Source organism: Poecilia mexicana, unplaced genomic scaffold (genome assembly GCF_051168715.1).
Source record: "Poecilia mexicana isolate PSO_F unplaced genomic scaffold, ASM5116871v1 scaffold_13, whole genome shotgun sequence".
Lineage (NCBI taxonomy): Eukaryota > Metazoa > Chordata > Actinopteri > Cyprinodontiformes > Poeciliidae > Poecilia > Poecilia mexicana.
Window position 1 is genome coordinate 18,784,935 of NW_028263382.1, and position 20,166 is coordinate 18,805,100.

General features: G+C 38.9%; 4 protein-coding genes across 4 annotated transcripts; 2 read left to right on the forward strand and 2 right to left on the reverse strand.

Moving 5' to 3' along the window:
* Positions 1-1,112: 1,112 nt before the first annotated feature.
* Positions 1,113-6,496, reverse strand: cfap45 (cilia and flagella associated protein 45). The gene is made up of 12 exons (XM_088012121.1): positions 6,491-6,496; positions 5,199-5,285; positions 4,169-4,260; positions 3,865-4,009; positions 3,615-3,785; positions 3,343-3,521; positions 2,377-2,506; positions 2,145-2,291; positions 1,942-2,055; positions 1,659-1,852; positions 1,340-1,564; positions 1,113-1,233 (listed from the first exon to the last, which is right to left on the reverse strand). The coding sequence occupies exons 1-12, from the start codon at positions 6,494-6,496 to the stop codon at positions 1,146-1,148; spliced, it is 1,578 nt and encodes a 525-aa protein (XP_087868247.1). The 3' UTR covers positions 1,113-1,145.
* On the forward strand, positions 6,400-11,140 carry slc37a4a (solute carrier family 37 member 4a). The gene is made up of 8 exons (XM_014982475.2): positions 6,400-7,284; positions 7,395-7,627; positions 8,204-8,447; positions 8,741-8,899; positions 9,004-9,089; positions 9,442-9,555; positions 9,672-9,810; positions 10,793-11,140. Exons 1-8 carry the CDS (start codon positions 7,137-7,139, stop codon positions 10,957-10,959), a joined length of 1,290 nt encoding a protein of 429 aa, XP_014837961.1. The 5' UTR covers positions 6,400-7,136; the 3' UTR covers positions 10,960-11,140.
* Positions 11,141-11,356: 216 nt separating this feature from the next.
* Positions 11,357-15,086, reverse strand: trappc4 (trafficking protein particle complex subunit 4). Its single transcript, XM_014982476.2, has 5 exons — positions 14,873-15,086; positions 14,616-14,790; positions 13,666-13,769; positions 11,728-11,854; positions 11,357-11,589 (listed from the first exon to the last, which is right to left on the reverse strand). Exons 1-5 carry the CDS (start codon positions 15,045-15,047, stop codon positions 11,511-11,513), a joined length of 660 nt encoding a protein of 219 aa, XP_014837962.1. The 5' UTR covers positions 15,048-15,086; the 3' UTR covers positions 11,357-11,510.
* Positions 15,087-15,274: 188 nt separating this feature from the next.
* On the forward strand, positions 15,275-18,683 carry rps25 (ribosomal protein S25). Its single transcript, XM_014982477.2, has 5 exons — positions 15,275-15,368; positions 16,759-16,848; positions 16,931-17,114; positions 18,428-18,526; positions 18,617-18,683. Exons 1-4 carry the CDS (start codon positions 15,366-15,368, stop codon positions 18,520-18,522), a joined length of 372 nt encoding a protein of 123 aa, XP_014837963.1. The 5' UTR covers positions 15,275-15,365; the 3' UTR covers positions 18,523-18,526; positions 18,617-18,683.
* Positions 18,684-20,166: the final 1,483 nt, after the last annotated feature.

A 20,166-nucleotide genomic window follows, 5' to 3' on the forward strand; every position in this document is an offset into this window, starting at 1 on the left:
AAATCTGACTTTGCCTTGATACAGAACAATCATCAAGGTGAGAGGTCATAAAAGTATGAGAACTTTAAAGGATATTGTGTAAAAAAAAATCTTTTGAGCTTCATATGTCATGCTATGTCATTCATCACAAACATACTTGGTTGCTTTGATTCTTTTATGCATGTTTAAGAAGTCCTTGAATTTCCTGTTTGAGCCAGATGGCAAAAGTAGCAATTGGCAAACACCTGGCATTTGACCTGCTAAAAATCAGTTAAAGTGCAAGCCCGTTTTTATTGCCGACTGACTGCAGGTGCATCTCAGCAAATTAGAAGATTCTCAAAAAAAAAAAAATGTTTTCAAAAAGTTACATTCATAGATTGAGTTCACACAGTGATTTAAAAGGATTTATTTGTGTTCAGATGGAAAATGTTTGCCTTCAACTAATAAAAATCCAAATTATGTTTCTGAGAAAATCTAAAATGTTACATGAGAGGCAAGAAGCTTTTTATCACAGGAAAGTGCATCCCTCAAGTCTATGGTATAAGACTTGAGGTTTGAATTAACAGCTTTGATGTGGTGTAAGATGGAGGTGAATCAGCCAGTAACACTGTTGAACCGTTAAGATCAGGCTGTTCATTTTCCTCTTTACAATACTTCATGATCCATGACGTTTAGTCAAAGTTGTGAGGCCAATCAATAATTATATCATTGTCCGCCCCCTCTGAGTCTCCCACAATCCTTTAAATGGTCTTTGTTTCAAAATCCTCCCAAGGCTATGGTCCTTCCTGTTGCTTGTGCATCTTTTTCTTCCATAGTTTTTCCTTCCACTAAACTTCAGCAACTTATCCTGCTAATGGAGGAAGTAACTTTTTTGGGGTGGTGGGAGAACTGGTTTTGGGGGTTTTCATTTGCTGTAAGCCATACTCACTAGAATTAATATAAAATACATCTGTGTTATGAATCTATGTGCTTGTTGAATGCAAACTGACAGAAATAAATGAACGTTTCCATGAAATTTAAATTTAAGATGCAGCTGTACATGCTTGCAAGAATTTCTAAATTGTGAATAATTTCTACAAGACACTCGTATATGTTTATAAACTGCAACAAGTGTTGTTCATAAATAACTAAAATTCTTTATTTGTTCTTAAATGACTGGATGAGCCTCAGGCCTTCACAGTCCTTGGATCCGTTATTATTTTCCGGGACTTTCGTTCCACTTGTACGCAATACTTTTCAGGGATCCCTGTAGCCCTGCACACAACGGGAACGTCAGGTTTAGTCATTAGACACATTTGACTCGCCGACAGAGAAGCGAGATGTGGCATATAAGAGGAAACCGTGTCTAAGATGAACTCACTTGAGCTCCTGGAGTTTTCGTTCTTTGACTTCGAGGAGGCGCATATTTCTCTGCCGTTCTTCTTCAAACATCCGATCGGCCTCCTTGAGCCTTTCTCTGCGGTTTTGGAGAGCAACTTGCTCCTGTTCCCTCACCTGCTGGCGAAGGCTCGCTGCGTGACGCTGCGCTTCCTCGTTATACTTCTTCTCCACCTCCTTCTCCTTGGCTATTTGTTCCAATTGAGTCCTGTGAAAAGAAGCACAGCAGCAACTGAGAAACGTCTAAAAAATTACTTTTGGCTAAATAAAGAAGAAGAAAAAAAAAAGATCAGTTTACGTACTTCAGCACCCTCTCCATGTCAGCCTTCTCCCGGTTGGCCTCCAGCATCATGCAGTACTCCTTGTTTTTAACCTGCGCCAGGCGAGCCGCCTTCAGATTGGCCTCGTCCCTGGCTCTCTTTTCAGCCAGCTCTTTCTGCTGCATCCTCCACTTTCGGTCACTGATGTCCTGGCTCCTCTTAGCACGGATCGCGTCCTATCCGATTCAAAACAAGTGTGCTTAAAAGTGAGCAGATCCCGCTGTGGGATCACAGTGAGCAGATCCCACGTCGGTCCCTAACTTACCTGCTCAGCCTTGTAATCTTTCGCCCGTTCCTGCAGGGCCCTCAGCCGAGTTATCTCCTTCTCTTTCTCCTTCTTGATTCGTTCTTGCTCTGCTTCAAATTCTTCCTCCCGCTCCTGTCATGAGCGAAGCACACATGCAGTGTGAAAAGATATACCAGGCCAATGGACAGATTAAATACATATAGAAATTGTTTCCTTTTGACCATTTTCTGTTTCAGGTAGTCCATAGCTCTGGTGGTGGCCAGCTTCTCCTCTTCCATCCTCTTCTCCTTGGCCTGCATAACGTCCGCATTGATGCGCATGATCTCTTCCTGAAGAAGCTGCTGCTCCTTCCTCTTATTCTCCATGGCCTGGAAGAAGACACGCACAGTGGTTGCATAATTTGTCCGAGCTTTCTGTGCTTCAGTAAGGTGTACCTCTGTCTTATATCAGCACCTCCTGATATTCCCGGTTCATTCTCTCCTGGTCCCTGTGGACCTGTTCTTTCTCGAGCTCTTTCAGCATGTTGTCGTTTAGTTTTTCCTCCATTCGCTCTCTGATCTGGCCGTAAATCTGGTCCTTCCCTCTAAAATGTTGAACACAAGCATTAGACGTTTTGGCAGATAAAACTAATTCATAAAACTGTTCTCTCACTAGTATGAAAAAAAAAGTAATGTGGTCAAAATATGAATTTTGTTTTAACAATTTTTTTTTATATGAATGAAGTACCTTGTAAAAGTTTTCACACCAATTTAACTTTTTTTTCAGTTAAACCAACGGACAAGACGTATGATTTGATTATAAATATGTCCTCATCCTAAAAACTTTCACAAGTTCAACCTTATCTTCCTCTGCATAAAACACTGTTGTTTTCCAAAAAATGCCCATTTGCACAGGTTTTTTAATGTCCTCACTGAGAGAAAAGTGGAATCGAAGTCAAATAGCAGACTTTAATTTTTTTTTCATGACTTGGTATAATAATATTCCAAGTTCATCATCAAACCCAACCATACAACTCAATATTGCAACCATATTGATATGCATTGCTAGCTGCAGCAAAAATAGTTTAATCTTTGCCTTTTACTTGTCTTCAATTGTATTTAATTGCCCCAAAAATCCAGATTTTGCATCATTTCGTCTTCGCCCTCTTTCTTCATTTTTGGTTAGTTTCTTTACATGGAATATCTTAAAATCTCACCTATGCTTCTGTTGATCTACTTCAATAGCCCAATAGAGTGCATTGAAGTTTGTGGTTTTTACATGAAAAACATGAATTTTTTTTTACAAGGTAAAAAAAAATATTACCTTGTAAAAAAAAAAGGTAATATTTTTTACAAGGTAAAATATTTACAAAAAATATATCGCTGAGTAAAAAAAAAAAAGAAAAAAGAATGGTCTGTGTGTTTGTGTGTGCTCTTTTACTCCATTCTCTGCTTTTTTTGAAGGTCCTCTATCATCTTCATATCCGCTAAACCTCTGCGTCGCTCCACCTCCATCATAATGTCCAGACGCCTCTCCTCTTCGTCCATCAGGCCCTTGATCTCTTTCTTTTCCACAAGCTGCTCGTCCCATGTGGCTTGAGTCTTAGCACACAGGATCAACTGTACAGCGCACAAACAGAAGTACTGATGACCACCAGACGGCTTTCACTTTATCTAACTTTTGACGTCTATAATGAGTCTATGACTGCCTACTTTATTGAGTGATTTAATCTCCTGCTCTTCCTCCATCTGTAGGTCGTAGGCCCGACTTTTTATCCGCTTCGAACGCTTCTGGGCATCTTGCTCCACTTCTGTTAATTCTGGTTTTTCTCTTTGAGCTTCGTCTATCTCCAAGAGTTGATTCTTTCTCTCTTCAGCAGCTTTCTAGACCAGAACCAGATCGGAAAACATTAAAGTTCTGACCTTTAACTACAACGCCTTTTTTAATGAAACCGATATTTACCATTTTTGCCTCTTTTTCTTTAAGGTAAGCTTGTTTTAAGGCTTCTCTCTCTTCACTGACACCAATACGGGACTTTGAGATGATCCCTCTAATCCCAGCTGACGGAAGGGCAATGGTATCTTCTACACGTTCTACCCGTGGGACCCTGCAAGCATTGTGGAAATTTGTGTAAAGTGTTGTGTGGATTATGCATGTCACTACAGCGTCAGTCTTCCAAAGCCATTTGGTGTCGTCTTTCATGGCCTCACCTGCAATACTAAACATGAACACTTGAAAATTTAAAAGAGACTTTTCAAGACCTGACCTGAGAGTCCGGATTAAGTCTTTGGTGATAATCTGAAGGATCCTCTGCTCTTGCTTCGTCTTGGTTGGTTCTTCCATTGATTCGCTGTTTTTCTGTATATTCGAGTGTGAATAACAACAAACAAATATTCAGTAGCAGCAATTCATAAAACTACACAGAAATTGAATCACTCCACCTTTCCAAATATAGTTTTATTTTGAAAAAGGGTGAGAGGAATGCTTTTTAAAGCACATAGAAACAGAATGCGAACATCTGGAAATCACCCAGATTCTGTTTTCATTTAAAATATGTATTTTTTAAAAATGTCACTGACTACTAAGTTTAGATATAATTAATCAACCAGGCATCAACTTTCAAGTAATTTGTTTTTGACAGGCACTTCAAACACTTCTGATTTTCCGCCTCACCATGCATTAAACTCACCAAGACTTTCCTATAGTTTTAACCTATGAATGGATCAGCTGATATCTTGATGGACTTTGAGTTTTAAAAAATTTACACATGGAGATAAATCTTAATTTTTTTAGTAGTTGCATTCCAAAACAATTACAAACTAAATAAAAAACATTCTGCACTTTCTTTTTTTAATCTTCCATTGTGCATAGTCTGTAATTAAAAAAATGAATTGACATCAACCAACATCAATAGATAATCCCTCAATGAAAACCACAAGTTGTTATGATCACAGGAAAACCTGGTCTGGGAATGGGATATGAAATATTTTATTTTATTTATGCTTGCAAGCATGTATTTGAGTGTACATAAATAAGAAACAAAAATCAATCTTGTTCTGTCCCAGATGGGCAAAAAGCTAGCGTTCTTGTCTTTTTCTCCTTTTATAACATTCAAACCATTCTTCCTTCATTGTATCTTACATAAAAAAAAGACTGCCATGCATTCTTGAATGGATGCAAATGAATATTTTTTAAAGTATTCGAATATCTTATTGAATGGGTTAAAAAATTATTTGAAATGCAAAATTCCAAATCAAGTTGGAGTTCGATCTTCGGTAGGTCAATGTGACCCTCACCGGTTTGTCAAACAGTTCCTCGTCCACACCGGACATGTCGGCCAACTTGCGGTACCTGCCAGAAGATCTGGAGGTGGACGCTGGTTTCTGGAAGGGTCAACAATAACGCAAAAAAAAAGGAAAGAAAGAAAGAAAAAATCTATCAGGATTTGCGTTAATTATGGAGAGATAAGATGGACTGGGTCACTCGTGTAGCCTAAAATGTAAGGGAAGCAAATTAAGAGGAAACTAAAATTAATTTGTTTCAGAACTTACCATAGTATCGAGAGCTTATCTTCTAGGTTTGCTAAGCAGCCTCCATATCTAATAAACCACATTTAGATACCCGGACATTTGGTCTAGATACGTTTCTACTGGTTTGTTGTCGGTTACTATAGAAATAAAACGCAGTCAGTAAAAGGGGAGGAGCAAGGTACAGGACGTGAACTTTTCTGAGATGCGGTCATTCTTGACGGTCAGGAGTCCTTTTTTTCCCCTAAAAATATATTATTTGTTGTTTGGGTTGAAATGATGTCAAACTGACTTTACAAGTCTTATCGAGTTTCAGTTATTACTATTAAATGCTGTTGGGGATGCAGTTATTTATTCGTTTGTTATTCATACAAAACCAGACGTTGTGTTTCACCACACATTCATCGCCAGGACACTGAATCCAAATTCCACTGAATTCCAGTTTGTGAATATTTTTATTGCACAAACTGGAAAATTAACAGCAACTAGATTCTATATACTGACATTTTAGGAAATCAATCTCCTAAGAGCTGAATCCTACATAGAAGAAACAGGAAGCAGTTCACTGCAACTATTTTAAATGTAAACATGGGGAAGGATGGCAGATTTTCTTATATATAAAATTACAGAACACTGCCTCATACTGTGTTGATCAAAACAGGAAACTAACGTGAGATTTCGCAAAATATGAGCGTCTTCTAAAACGTCAGTTGATAATTTCATGATTTGATTGTTTTTGTCGCCCCCTGCTGGCTACTAGAAAGACAACGCGGTGGCTTATGGTGATTGTATAGATAACGCTTTACTGGCAAAATAACACAAATTTAAAAAAAAAACACTCACAATAATAACAGCAATAGAGATGTTAAGTAATAATATTTTCAACAATTGTGGAGGAGTACATAATACATTCCCCCACGGTCGCCAATGCTATCGTTGTATTGGCTCTCAGGCGCTGGGCGGCGCCATTTGACCCACATGATGCGGAAACTACACGTTTCAGCTTTTTGCAACACGATGTCAACAAACTAGGACAAAGTTCTTTTGTTAACTTTTCCAACCGTCATTTTTATTTACAGCAAACCGGGTCCCCAAAACGATTCGATTTTACGCCACTTAAAGTCATTTCGAACAAGAAGAGCCTTTTTAATGTAAATTGTAACGATTATAAGAAAATGGAGTTAAACTGAATTTCGACTTATATCTTCAGCATGTCTCACTGGATCTGGACTGATGATTCCCAGAGCAAAACAAACCCTCACATGGATGGGAGCCTCCTCCTTCTGCTCTGCGACTATTGGACTCTGGTAAATTATTACACACACCGGTCAGAGGACTCCTTCAATGACACCATCACATGGACGGACAGCATCAAAGGACAAGGACAGCAATGTCACTAGGGGTTTCCTGAAAGGACTTGGCTTGGTTGTATAGCTGTGACATCTCATCAGGTGGTTTTCTGGCCCGAACAGCACACGGGGCGACAACCCAGATTCAGTCAGCCTCAGGGTAGAGAAGTTGACCATTAACCTCGCCGCACTGATTGCAAACAGCTCCTGGTAGAAGCAGCTGCTCCTGCACCCTGGATCCCCAAGCAAAGTTCACTGTCACAGGCAGCGCAGGCAGGTCTGTGATAGGCAGCCGCTTGATTCCCTCTTAGGATCCTCTCTGTTTTTCTCAGACTCTGCAAGGACTGAAACTGCAACCATGGCTACAGCAAGTTATGGATACTACAGAGCCACAATATTCCTGGCCATGTTTGTGGGCTACACGCTGTATTACTTTAATAGAAAGACTTTCTCCTTTGTGATGCCTTCTGTAATGCAAGAAATTAAGCTGGACAAAGATGATCTGGGTATGAGACTCTTTGTTTTGTTTTGTTTTTTTTATGTCACAACCTTGTTGCTTTTGCAGGATGTTTGTTAGGACCATTTAAAGCTGTTGCTTCTGTGTTTCTCCGTACAGGCATGATCACCAGCAGTCAGTCCTTGGCCTATGCTATCAGTAAGTTCATCAGTGGCGTGCTTTCAGACCAGATCAGCGCTCGCTGGCTCTTCTCCAGCGGTTTGTTCGTGGTGGGAAGCATCAATGTGGTCTTCTCCTCGTCCTCGACTGTGGCCATGTTCTCTGTTCTGTGGTTTCTTAACGGCCTGGGGCAGGGCCTGGGCTGGCCTCCATGCGGCAGAGTGCTCCGAAAGGTACTCAGCAGCATCCCCGCAAAACAAAGCAATCACATTTGAATTCCTGATGATGTTTATTTAACCACCATAATAGTACTACTATGCATAGCACTAATCGAAGATATGACATGTTATAATAATGTAATTAAAAAGACACATATTGAAGGGTTGGTGCTGAATCTCCACAGTGAATCTCAAGATCAATGTGTGGAAAAGTGTCACTGCAAAGATTTAACTGTGGTTTAAAACTGAACCACAGTTTGGGAACCATGAGAACAAATGATCAACATCACATAAGCAGTAGCAGTACTACTCCCTACATTTAATAGCGGTCAAGCAAAAAGTGATTGACAGAAGTAGAGGTATTCATTATACGGTTTAGGTAGTAACTATTGGTAACAATCAAACTTTGAGATTTGTTTTGCCTCCTTTACCATACTGCTTGCTCACTGTTGTTCCACTAACTTAATTAAATAGTTTGTCTATTCCAGAGGAGCCAGAGTATAGTGTAGGTTTGTGTACTTGTTCAGTAGATGTCGGCATTCATTTCGTATTGCATGCTAACACATCCTCCTGATGCTCTGGTTGTTTCAGTGGTTTGAGCCCTCTCAGTTCGGGACGTGGTGGGCCGTTCTCTCCTGCAGTATGAACCTGGCAGGCAGCTTGGGCCCCATCATCGCCACGGTGCTGGCTCAGACTTACAGCTGGAGGACGATATTGTCATTCTCTGGGGTGATCTGCCTGGCCGTCTCCTTCGTTTGCCTGCTGGTGATCAAGAACGAGCCCAAGGACGTGGGGCTGCCTAACATAGAGGCGACAGCCAAAAAAGGCAAAGGAGGTGAGACCGATGCTGAGTAAGCATTTAGCATCAAGTTTCAGACAGACTCCATTGTTTCATCACAGGCTTGCCTCAGATAATATCTGTCTGTTGTGCCGGATGGGTCTGTTATGTGTGTTTGTAGTGTGACTAAAGGTCGGTATGCGGCTGGACTTTACTCCTTCACAGGCTCAGTGAAAACACTGTGTGACGCTAAGAGGTGTTTCTGTTCCTGTCTGAATCTCACTGGTCACGATCTCTGGGGGCATCGTCGTTCCAATCAGTGGGTTTCATCCACTTAACTTTCTCCTCAGGCACCTCCGTAGATGACAGCACCCTCTCAGAGTTCCTGCTGTCGCCCTACCTGTGGCTGCTGTCCGTGTCCTACCTGGTGGTGTTTGGGGTGAAGACGGCCTGCACCGACTGGGGGCAGTTGTTCCTCATCCAAGACAAGGGCCAGTCCACGCTGATGGGTACTGAAGATGGATAAGGGCACACGGACACCTTCGGGGTCTGTGGAGGAATGGGCTGAGAGTTCGGCGTATGACGGCTGGTCAATCGGTTTTCTTCTTCACAGGTAGCTCGTACATGAGTGCCCTGGAGGTTGGAGGCTTGTTGGGCAGTCTGGCAGCAGGTTACATCTCTGACAAGGCTGTCGCCAAAGTAAGGCTGACTGAATTATATCCTCTTCTGCGGAAAACATGGCAAAAAAGTTGCTTTTACCAGCTGCCCGGTTTATTTAAACCTTCAGAAGAGGAAATATGGAGACACACACCAGGCCAGAACAATTGCAAATATTTGTTTGAAATTAGATCTGCTTATGATTTTATTGTTTACTAAATAGCGCACAATTAAATAAGATGGCATCACTCTTTAATGAATGATGCTTGATGAATCAATAGCTAAAAAGTATGAATGAATAATATTGTGGGCTAAAACACAAAAAAAGTATTACAATTAGCATGTTTTACATATTCCTTCTGAATATTTTGCATTTTGCCTCTGTTTCATGTAGCAAGGGCTAAGAATCTACGGCAATCCTCGTCACTTCATCCTGATCTGTATGATGGCTGGAATGTTTGTGTCCATGTATCTGTTCAGGGTCACAGTGACTGCTGACAGCTCAAAGGTAACAAAGATCCTAATACATAGAACTTAATGACTGTTAGCCTTTAATGATTGTAATAATCCACAACGGAGGCTGGACAATCGCCCAGCATGATTTCATCTCTTTGTACCTTTCAGGTTTGGATACTGAGCTTGGGCTCTGCTTTTGGCTTCTCTTCATATGGACCAATAGCGTTGTTTGGAATATTAGCCAATGAAACTGCTCCTCCCAGCTACTGTGGGACATCTCATGCCATAGTTGGTCTGATGGCGAATAGTAAGTGTACAATGTTCTGCAGAAGTATTTGTTCTTCTCAAACTTGCAAAGATTTTTGCAAAATTACAACCACAACCCTTAGTGAGGCTTATCAGGATTTGATCTAATAAACCAACAACTTGGCACACCTCTCTGATGTGGATGAAAATGGTGCAGAATTTTTACAATTTTCAGAAAAAAACATCTTTAACATTGCGGTGTGCATTTGCAAACAGCCTCCTTTACTTTCATACCCCTAAACGCAGGACCTCTGCAAGTTTCAGTAAGTTACATTAAAGAACCTATTAAATTAGTTTAATAAATAATTACCTTACGTGATAGTCTGAGCTATCTGTACTGTTAAATATTACTTCACTAACTAAAATTTTTCTTGTTTGGTGACTCTGGTTTCCATCTAAACTACATGATTTTCTAGCTGCACAGTAACCCATTTACAGGCACTAGATTCTTTCACAGGTTTGCAAAGATGGTTGAAGTTTATTCCTTTAGATAGAGCTTATAACTTTATGGCGTTTATAGTTTTTGTTACATAAAAATCAGTAGAAGAAACACATAAATTTAACTAACATAGTCAGATATAATTTAACTACTGTGGGAATGCCTAAATAAGCTTGAGCAAATTTTCTCAAAAATTCCTGTCTTCCACACATGCAAAATTTTTAAATATGCTCCCATAGACTTGCCCCTGTAAAAAGGTGGCACTGCAAAGTATTGATTTCAGACAGCTGAATACAAATGCACTCCACACATTACAGACTTTTTTTTTGAACCATGTGTCTTTTTCTATTCAGCTAACAAGTAGTAAGTACTACTTGGTGGTCTATTAGTTCAAAATCCTTTACAGTACACCGAAGATTGATTGTTTTTTTGTTTTGTTTTTTTTTCTATTCCTGGTATAGCAGCTGAACCACATTTCACCATTAAATAAAAGATGTCCCAACATGACCGGTTTCATATTCATCCTTTGTTATTCCCCCTTTAGTTGGTGGCTTCCTGGCCGGACTACCGTTCAGCACCATCGCCAAGTACCATGGCTGGGAAATGGCTTTCTGGGTAGCAGAGATGACCTCCTTGGTCACCGCTGTCGGATACTTCCTGCTGCGGAACATCCGAACCAATATGGGACCATTGCCCAAGAAGGCAGACTAACCTCATACCTCAACCTCTCCGATACGTCTACTATCTATCCTACAGGACATTAAAGTGCAAGACACTCAGATTTTTTTTTTTACTTGTACTAGTTGTTTCTTGGTATGCAACAATGAATGTTTTAACACTAAGTTAACAAATCTAAATGTTTTTCATATAATAAAATATGCCAAATGGATAAGTGAATTTTTCTATTCAAAGACTACAGTAGTACTCCCAAACAGGATCCAAATTGTACATATAAAACTTGCAATGACCAATCATGTCCATGAATGGAAAGTGCAACACTGCAAGAAAGTAAAAATAATTAGTGATTTTCACAGTAGAATCTTAATGTCTAAGCAGTTAAATCTAAAATAATTCATATTAAACACACATGCAGACAAACAGCCGAATATTCATGGTGTTTAAGTTTTATTGTGACAAGTATTTACAAAGCGTTATGTATATACAGCCTTAATTTGAAACAACAGACAAGCGTTCAAGACAGAAGTAACAATCAGAGATTTATTTTGTATACACATGCTGTGATGAGGAGTAAACCCTGATGTTTACGACCCGGCTCCAAAGTTTCCAGCTTTCTCTGCCACCTCCAGCGAACTCTTCAGATTCTGATCAAACAGTTCGCACCTGGATCCAAAGACAGGAAAACAAAATAAACCAAAACTTAATGAAACGCTTGATGCCAACAGGCTACACTGTCATTATAAGTATAAAATTTGAAAGAACTGAGCTGAAGGCAACACAGTTCTGTCACTGTCCAGATACCTGATGGGCATTTCCAGGGAGTAGAACGGGTTCTTCAGAGCAAAATCCGAGTAGATCTCGTAAATCTTCTTCAACAAGGCGTCGATACCAGACTGTCGAGGGTCTGCCAGCACAATAAACTTTATCCCTGGAGGAGGAAAGACGGAACAACGAAGAGAAACAACCCAGTTTAAAAGCAGAGACGATGAGATTTGATGGGTATAACACAGAGGTCTTTGTGCAGCCTTGCTGATCATTACTGCTTTTTAAAAAAAAACGTAATAAATGTTTTAATTATTCTGCCTTCGAGATGGGCAAGATGTGGCAGCACTTTTCCTTCCTGAACCCAAATCTGCAGTGGCATATTCTCTTTTCCACTGCGAAGAGTGACTAAGAGAAACAGGAAGTCCGTAAAGACTTAAAGTTACTAAACATTTGATCAGCCAAACACTTTAAAGCACACGAGTAAAACTCACGTGCGCCAGACCAAATCTGGCAGCTGTGCGCTAAAATATTATTGCATCAGTCAACTCAGTTCTTATTTATATAGTGCTAAATAACTTGAATGTCTAATCTTATGTAATTTTTAAAAGTACTCCTTGAACTCAACAAAATGTATAATATTTTAACAGTAAGTAGTTTTATCTAAACATTCTGCCACAGGTCAACATTTGACAATATTCATGATCTTGTTGCAGCCTGAAATGAGAATGAGTTTGCCAGCCCTACTTTAAAGTATGAATTACAAAACTGACAATGATAATGGAACCATTTTACTGGCAAAAAAGTGCTTTTTCTACAGTTTTCAGATTAGATCATGCTACCGAGATGATAGATTCATTAATCTGTGCATCGTTACCAGAGGTGTCTACAGATGTGGAGGGTGCTGTGTGTAGTCTAACACTGTGTCAAGGTTTTTCTTGGATATCAGCAAGTTTTTGCCTAATTATTGTCCAGTCCTTATACTTAATTAATTAGGTCAATCTTATTTGCTTTATTAGCCTACTTAATTAGCCTACTTACATCTGGCAAATTTAACAAATGAAGGACAAAGGCAGAAAAATGTTAATGTAAAATGGTTTCTCAGAAGGAATCGATCGCTTTTTGTAGTACCAAGGGATCTTGTCAAAAACTGATAAATTATGAATAAACCTGTATCAGATTTTGATGCATATTTATTTGAAATGTGCCTGTCAGTTTTAGCATTTAAAAATAATATATATAAAATTGGCCCTGTGACAGACTGGCGACCTGTCCAGGGTGTACCCCGCCTCTCTCCCAGAACGAAGCTGGAGATAGGCACCAGCAACCCTCCTGACCCCACTAAGGGACAAGGGTGTAAAGAAAATGGATGGATATATAAAATCTTAAGAATAAAAAAAAACCACTAGGTGCACCTGTTTCAATTTTCTGACTGATTGCCGATCTTTAAAAATCTTGACTTGTCGATGCAGATGTTTTTGTCTGAAATGTTGAAAATATAGCAGGAAAGTCGCTGAGTTGGAAACTACTGTTCAATGCTAATGTGCAGACATGACCTGGGGCGCAGGGACAGTGGTTGATTTTTAGACCTTTGCTGAGGTTTGCTAAGATTGTCTTCACATGAAAGTATTACTGATCTCCCAAAATAAATAAATCGGGGCCAATTTATCAGCTGGCCAATTTATCGGTGCACCCCTAAAAAAAAAAACCCAACCTGATCGATCCCAGTGGAGCCAGAACCTCACAATGAAGCAGTGAATCATCTTAAAGAAACACCCAAATAAAAGAAAGAACATTCATTAAGAAAACCATTTTGCCTTATAGGTGCAATTAATCAGTTTGCCGTTTTAAAAACAGTCACACTTGTTCCCCATTTTTCTCATAATATCTGTTAATTTTCTGGGGATTTCTACGACGGTGCATTTTAATATCAATATAATGTTAACATGGTAGTTGATTGCTTTATGAGGTACCAACCTGTAAGAGTCTGAAAGCAGTGGAGTTTGAACACATCTGTTTCTAGCATCTCGATGCCTGAACTTCCCACTTCAGGAGACAGCTGTGAACCTATGGCAAATAACCTAGGGAGAAATTTCAAGTGTTAACATCAGAGGCAAATGTAATTAACTTTAAAAATCCAGAAAAACTATTAATGACACTAGGAAGTTCTGTGACCACATATAGGAAGGGAAGAAATGCTTAATTAAAAAAAAAGATAGGTCTTGTTTTCACATTCATGGTTAAATAAAACTACAGACAACTTTGATTTTAAAGCTTCTTCAAGACAAGATAAAAATAAGACAAAAATAAGCCACAGATAAAGACACTGAAGGCATTACATTAAATCAATATTCAACAAAACTTAAGAAAAACACAGATGAATACTCAATACTTCTTTCTTCCTGTAGTTAGCTCCAGACACCTTCCCATCAACTCTGACCAGCTTTCTTCTTCTGTTAAAGAAAAGCTTCCTAAAGTATGATGCTGTCACAATGTTACATCATGAGACTGTTGCATTCAGGGTGACCTGAATCAAACGAATGACTAATTAGCAAGCCTCAGAAGAAATGATGAGATGCAGAGGAAGGAAATTAGCCATTTGATTTATGTATGTTGGTGCAAAGATGCATCTAAAAGTTGCAGGATAATGGCTCCCAGGGACTGCAGATCTTTGTGGGTCTTTCACATAAATTCCTAATAAAATAAATCAATGTTTGTGGTTGCAAAATCATAAAGTATAAAAATATGTAAGAATATTTTATGTTATCAGAATCGTTCTAATCTGCGAGCTGCACCTCCCTGCTGCTACCACCCAGAACCCAGTAGGTTTAAACACACCTCATTTCCTTATTTGGGGTGTTTTTAATAAATAATACCATCTTGTGCATGGCAGCACCAGTCAATGTTTCAGTCCCAGAGTGACTTACGAGTGAAACATGGACGCCAGCATCAGCTTCTCATTGGAGCTAAGGCGAGCCCGTCCAAACCGGATAGAAACCGGATAATTTCCTGGGTCCTTTAAATATTCAAGGATGTCTTTTCCATCGGCTGTATTTTTTCCCAGCACGTCCACTCCATTGATGGACAGCACTGCGTGTCCAACTGAAAGACAACAGCTTCAGTTACGCAAAACATTATTCTAAAACTTAACCTGAAGGCTTCATTAGGTTTAGGCTAACATTACCTTTGATTCCGTCTCGCTGGCCAAACGATACGATGACTTTTTCATCATGATGTTTCAGCACCAGGTCTAAAGGGTAGCTGAAGGTCTTTTCCACTTCAGTTCTTGGTACGTAGTTGTCATACTGGTAAATTAAACCCCCAGCTTTATTCACGACATAAACACTGAAAATCACCATCTTTGCCTGGTCTGACTTCCTCCCACTTGTCACGTGACGTCAACACGTACCTTTTTACAACAAAATGTTATTATTTATTTTACGGCAATTTGTTTCTACTTGTCTGCATTTGATTTGATGTTTTTTTAAAAGTCCGCAAAAGTAATATTCTATCTCCACGGCAGTGTCTGGCAGTAAAATTACGTTTTTAAAAAGACTACAAAACATGAGAAAACTCAGGCTCCCAGAATTCCTTTTATCACTTCCGTGGATACGGGTTGTCTAAGGGACAGTTGCACGGGTGGACTTCCTTTCGCTCCGACATCTTGACGAGGAAACATGGTGAGGCTACGGATAACAAGTTTTAATTGGGAAAATAAAACATTTAAGTGACTTTATTGTGTGTATTTGAGTCCCCGGTTTTTCGGAATTACCCTTTGGGTCAATGCAGGTCATTTGCTTCGATAAAAGTCGTAGGAAAATTCTTATAACTAAGAGTTTACGTACTGAGCAGGATGCTAGCTGGTTTGCTAGACAAACCACGTTTTCATCTGCACGGAGCCGACAGAAAGCTATCTGAAAGATATTTACGTGAATCATAGCTCTTATTTAAATAATAAAACTCATAAACTATTACGAGCTCTAGCTAAATCATTGTTAGGAGACGTAAGGGTACAAAACGACATCATTTTGTGGTGGGAAGAAAAGGCCATGACACCAGATTGTGTGACCCATCGTATTTCTGCTCCAATCTAGATGATAAACAGTCACCAATATTCTTCACAATATTTGATAAAGATAATTTGACACATTTCTATGATGATAAGATGACACTTTTTTTCCTTTTTGCTTTCTTAGACCTGATTTAAGTCGAGTGCTTATTAACAAGCTTCTGCATTGTGTCGAGAAATCTTTTGGTTATTCATTTAAGTTTATAGTTGATTAATGGTGTGATGCCTTTCTTTCCATGTAAAAGTATCTTTCTGCTGACTTGAAATTGAAACTTTTGGCCAGCGAAAATGTTTGTACAGTTAGCTTTCTTTGTCAATAATCGATGTCTATCCTATCTTGCACTAACCCCTCAAATTGCTTTTACTTTTTAAAACCCATTTACAAAACAAAATTAAGCACCTATGCATTTTGCTAAGTTTAAGATTTAAATTGTAAGATTATTCATTAGTCTTTACACTTGTTAAATATGTGCACAAATAAATGGTTCTCTTTGTAAAACTAAACCGGAAAATGTGAACTTACAAATGTTTTCAAAGTTTATGCTGTATTTCATCATGCTACAAGGCTTACATTAATATTATGACTAAATCCATTTAAGATCTTATCCAGATTTGATTTTTTTTACTTCAGGGGTTTCTGTTGGGGTGGGTTCTCTGTTTCTGTACATAATTAACTGAGTTTGAGATCTGCTGTGTGTTCTAATTACCTAAACATTGTCAGTATTATCATTTTATTAAAGATTGTCAGATTTAGGACAGACAGATAAAAAATTAATCAATTTTAAATCTTTTCATACTGGACCAGCTAGTTATTTGGTTATTGACTTTTCCTTTTCTTCTGCTGCTTCATGTTAATCGTGTGAATCAACAGAGATGTTTCGTTAAACCCAATAATCGTAATAAATAATGAACATCAAATCAAAGGGCTATGCACACATGTATCTGTAGGATGAGCATCAGGTCAGTGTGAAGAGTTTTAATTTGATGCTTTTTGCTTCCAGCCTCCTAAGCAGGACAAGAAGAAGGACACTGGGAAGTCCAAGAAGGACAAGGACCCAGTCAACAAGTCTGGAGGCAAAGCCAAGAAGAAGGTGAGCGGCGGTCAGCTTTTATCTAAACCTCAAGCAAATGCTAAATGTTTGAATGTAACACAATCTTTTTGTTACTGAGCAGAAGTGGTCCAAGGGAAAAGTGAGGGACAAGCTCAACAACTTGGTCCTCTTCGACAAGGCAACCTACGACAAGTTGTACAAAGAAGTTCCCAACTACAAGCTCATCACCCCCGCCGTTGTGTCAGAAAGGCTGAAGATCCGTGGCTCTCTGGCCAGGAACGCCCTGCAGGAGCTGCTCGCCAAAGGTACACCCCAACATCTGGCTGCTATGCAGGTCCATTTAGATGAGCAGGATGTCATCGAAAGTGGATGTAGATTGTTTCAATTTGCTTGACTATTTGTTAATTAGTCTTATTTTAAGTGGGAAACGTAACAGAGAAGGACGTAGATACTGGAATTAGTCAGTTTGTAGAAGGTGTTATAGCAACTATAAACTTTAAAAGTGTCTTTAAAAGCTCTGAAGTGTTGGAGTCGAGTAAATTTTAGGCCTTAAAGTATCTTAAGTATGTCAAAAGTTTCCTTGCAAAGTTTGAAATTATATTTCATTTTCTGCATCATTTCTTTTCATTGTGAAGCATCTTTGAGAAGTGCTGTAGAAGTTGTGATTTCACAAAACAATGACATTGGTCAGCTTAAAGTACTGCAGTCACATCAGAGTCAAAATACCAAGTTAAGGTAATAATTACAACTGCGTTGTAGATGTAAGTTTAATATGATTTTTGGAGTAATTAGGTTAACTTTGTGTTTCTCGTTGGTTTTGCACTTCAGTACTGAGAGCTTGAAAGGCCTAAAATGTATCTTGCAGAAACCTCGTTTTCTGCAAGATACGAGGTTTTGTATCTTTCGTATCTTTTCAGGGGAAAAAGTCTCTTTTTCCCCTGAAAGAGACTTTGCCTTTCAGGGGACGCTCGCTCAGGATTTATGTCCTTAATGTGAAGTATTAAGTACAGAGACAAAGATGGCACAAAGTGAAATTTACTGAGACAATAAACATTCTTTCAAGTTTTTATTATAAGACAATGAGTGAGCAGTCATCTCTATCATATTTCATTCTTCCTGCTTCAAATCACATTTATTCCCTCTGAGACGTTTTGACCTCTTTTAAAATATAAACTGCTTGATGGAAACAGGTTTTACACAGAAAAGGTGACTTTAGAACAATTAATGCTTGTCATGTCCCATTTTTTGTTTCTAATAATTTTTACTTCTCTAGCGAGACCTGCAGCTCTAATGAGCTTGTGTCATTGACTGTACATCTGTCTGTCTGTCTTTTAATGACAAGCATGTTTAGCATTTTACAGCCAGAGAGAAATGGTGGTCACACTGACCTGCAGACACCTGCTATGAACAGCTTTATGAGTCATTTAAATCTGACACCTTCAAACTTCAGGGTCAGGCTGACTGATGGAGCGGCAGCCTGTGTGTTTTATTTGAATGTGTCAGCTGTTCCTACTGCGTTACTCTGACATTTTCATACTTCATTGTGAGTTGACTGCACAGGGATTGTAGCAGGGATGTAAAAAGGATGATCTGAAGTTATTCCTGTTTTGTCTTGCAGGCATGATCAAACTGGTGTCCAAACACAGAGCTCAGCTGATTTACACACGTAACACCAAGGGTGGAGATGAGGAGGCAGCAGCAGAGAAAGCATAATCAGGTACAGCAGGAGACTGGACTTCTCCACACATCTCATCATGTAGTGTATTTTGGTGTCTGTTCTAACTTACCTTCTTTTTTCCTTTTGCAGGTTCTCCTGTGTGCGTTTCCTGCGAGCTGTTTGTAATGAAAAGTGTAATAAAATTGTAAAAACAAAATGAGTTTGTCTGTGTTTCTTAAACTGGATTTCATTTCCTGGGTCTCACTGTCGCCTGAGTCACCTGATGAATCTTTGACTCATCTAAGCATTTACTCACATTTACGTGTTTATTGATTTTTAGTTGGCAGCTGACGGGTCTTAATACTTGAATGCATGAATGAGTGAACATGGATTAAATGCAGAAGGTATTAGGCTGAAATTGAAGGAGATGCTCCTTCAATCTGACAGCTTTGATAAAACATTTAGAAAAATTATCAAAATGAAGCAAGTAGGAAAAATAATGTTGCAAAAAATATTTTACCATCAAAATTATGATCGTAATCACTAAAAAATAAGTATCTTTTTCAGTATTTAAAACTTTCTACATAATCTGCTGTAGACTCAAGGGATTTATTGCTTCTGCTTATCATGCTTAATCTTTTTAACATGATTGGTTCCTAATATAAATTCAGTTGTGAACTCTAACGTGAATTTAAATTATTCCCTCAACTCATTCATGATTCCATAAATCCCCTGTTTGGCCATAAAAAGCATCTGGCTGTGGAGGTTTATGGTTTGCTGATAACGGCATGAAAAGAAACTCAAATGTTTGCTCAGGGCAATTGATGTGCAGCACTTTGGTGATGGATGTTGCTAACCCTCTCTTTGTCACCGCGCGGCGTTCCCCCCCATCCCCCTGAGCACCGACAGCCAAACAAACCGCGGGGTTTACGCCTTCGACATGCGTGCAACATCCATCAGGTCCTCCAACACTCATCCTGTAAAGAAAACAAACACAGAGCTGCATTTGTCTTTTCATTCTGGCTGTCCAGCACAAACTTCACATTTTAAAATGAATTTAAACATTGGCATTGGCTCTCCACTAGTGGATTCAGGACATTTTAAATTCAAGTTGAAATATAAGAATCAAACAGCAGTAACCTGGCTGCAAATATGGTTCAGTTTCAGCATTCAATCTGATGAACAAGAAGTGAAAAGAAGCTAGGAAGTAGGATTTAAAAATGAAATTAAGACAAGGTAATCGTAATGTTTAATTGTTTTAGATTTAGAAGGAACGTTATCAAGAAAAAACTAAAATGTACCAAAGTATGATGTAGGATCCATTTTGCCTCCCAAATGGCTCAGCAGGACAAAAATAGCAAGGAAGTTCAAGTAAATACAAGTCTCACTTTACCATAAACTGTTCACATCTTTTATTAGATCAAAATGTTCTTTTTCTCTCAGTGACCACAGGTACACAGAATGTTACTCTTGTCCAGTTGGACCTTTTCCTTTTCAACTAGTTTAGTTGACGTTGCGTCTGATTTGCTCCTACCAGCATCAAACCTAAAAAAGCATCAGTCAAGCTTAAATATTCAAAAACAAAACATCTGAAAATGTTCCATGAAATACAAAACAATATGTTTTTTTATCTTGTCTCATGATAGAACTGAAATGAATGGAGATTTTTGTTGTTGTTGATTTATCAGTAAAAGGCTGCT

Bases quoted from the DNA above. Each gene is read 5' to 3' on its own strand.
- cfap45 (XM_088012121.1), bottom strand. The intron at 3,786-3,864 runs GTAAATATCGGT...GTTCTGGTCTAG, and splicing joins AAGAAAAAGAGGCAAAAATG to AAAGCTGCTGAAGAGAGAAA. The intron at 2,292-2,376 runs GTGCTGATATAA...GTCTTCTTCCAG, and splicing joins TGAACCGGGAATATCAGGAG to GCCATGGAGAATAAGAGGAA.
- slc37a4a (XM_014982475.2), top strand. From the start codon at position 7,137: ATGGCTACAGCAAGTTATGGATACTACAGAGCCACAATATTCCTGGCC. The intron at 7,285-7,394 runs GTATGAGACTCT...TTCTCCGTACAG, and splicing joins GCTGGACAAAGATGATCTGG to GCATGATCACCAGCAGTCAG. The intron at 9,811-10,792 runs GTAAGTGTACAA...TTCCCCCTTTAG, and splicing joins AGTTGGTCTGATGGCGAATA to TTGGTGGCTTCCTGGCCGGA.
- trappc4 (XM_014982476.2), bottom strand. From the start codon at position 15,047: ATGGTGATTTTCAGTGTTTATGTCGTGAATAAAGCTGGGGGTTTAATT. The intron at 11,855-13,665 runs GTTGGTACCTCA...TTCCTCCTCCAG, and splicing joins CTGCTTTCAGACTCTTACAG to GGATAAAGTTTATTGTGCTG. The intron at 11,590-11,727 runs GTATCTGGACAG...CTTTGGATCCAG, and splicing joins TCCCTGGAAATGCCCATCAG to GTGCGAACTGTTTGATCAGA.
- rps25 (XM_014982477.2), top strand. The intron at 16,849-16,930 runs GTGAGCGGCGGT...GTTACTGAGCAG, and splicing joins GAGGCAAAGCCAAGAAGAAG to AAGTGGTCCAAGGGAAAAGT. The intron at 17,115-18,427 runs GTACACCCCAAC...TTTGTCTTGCAG, and splicing joins GCAGGAGCTGCTCGCCAAAG to GCATGATCAAACTGGTGTCC.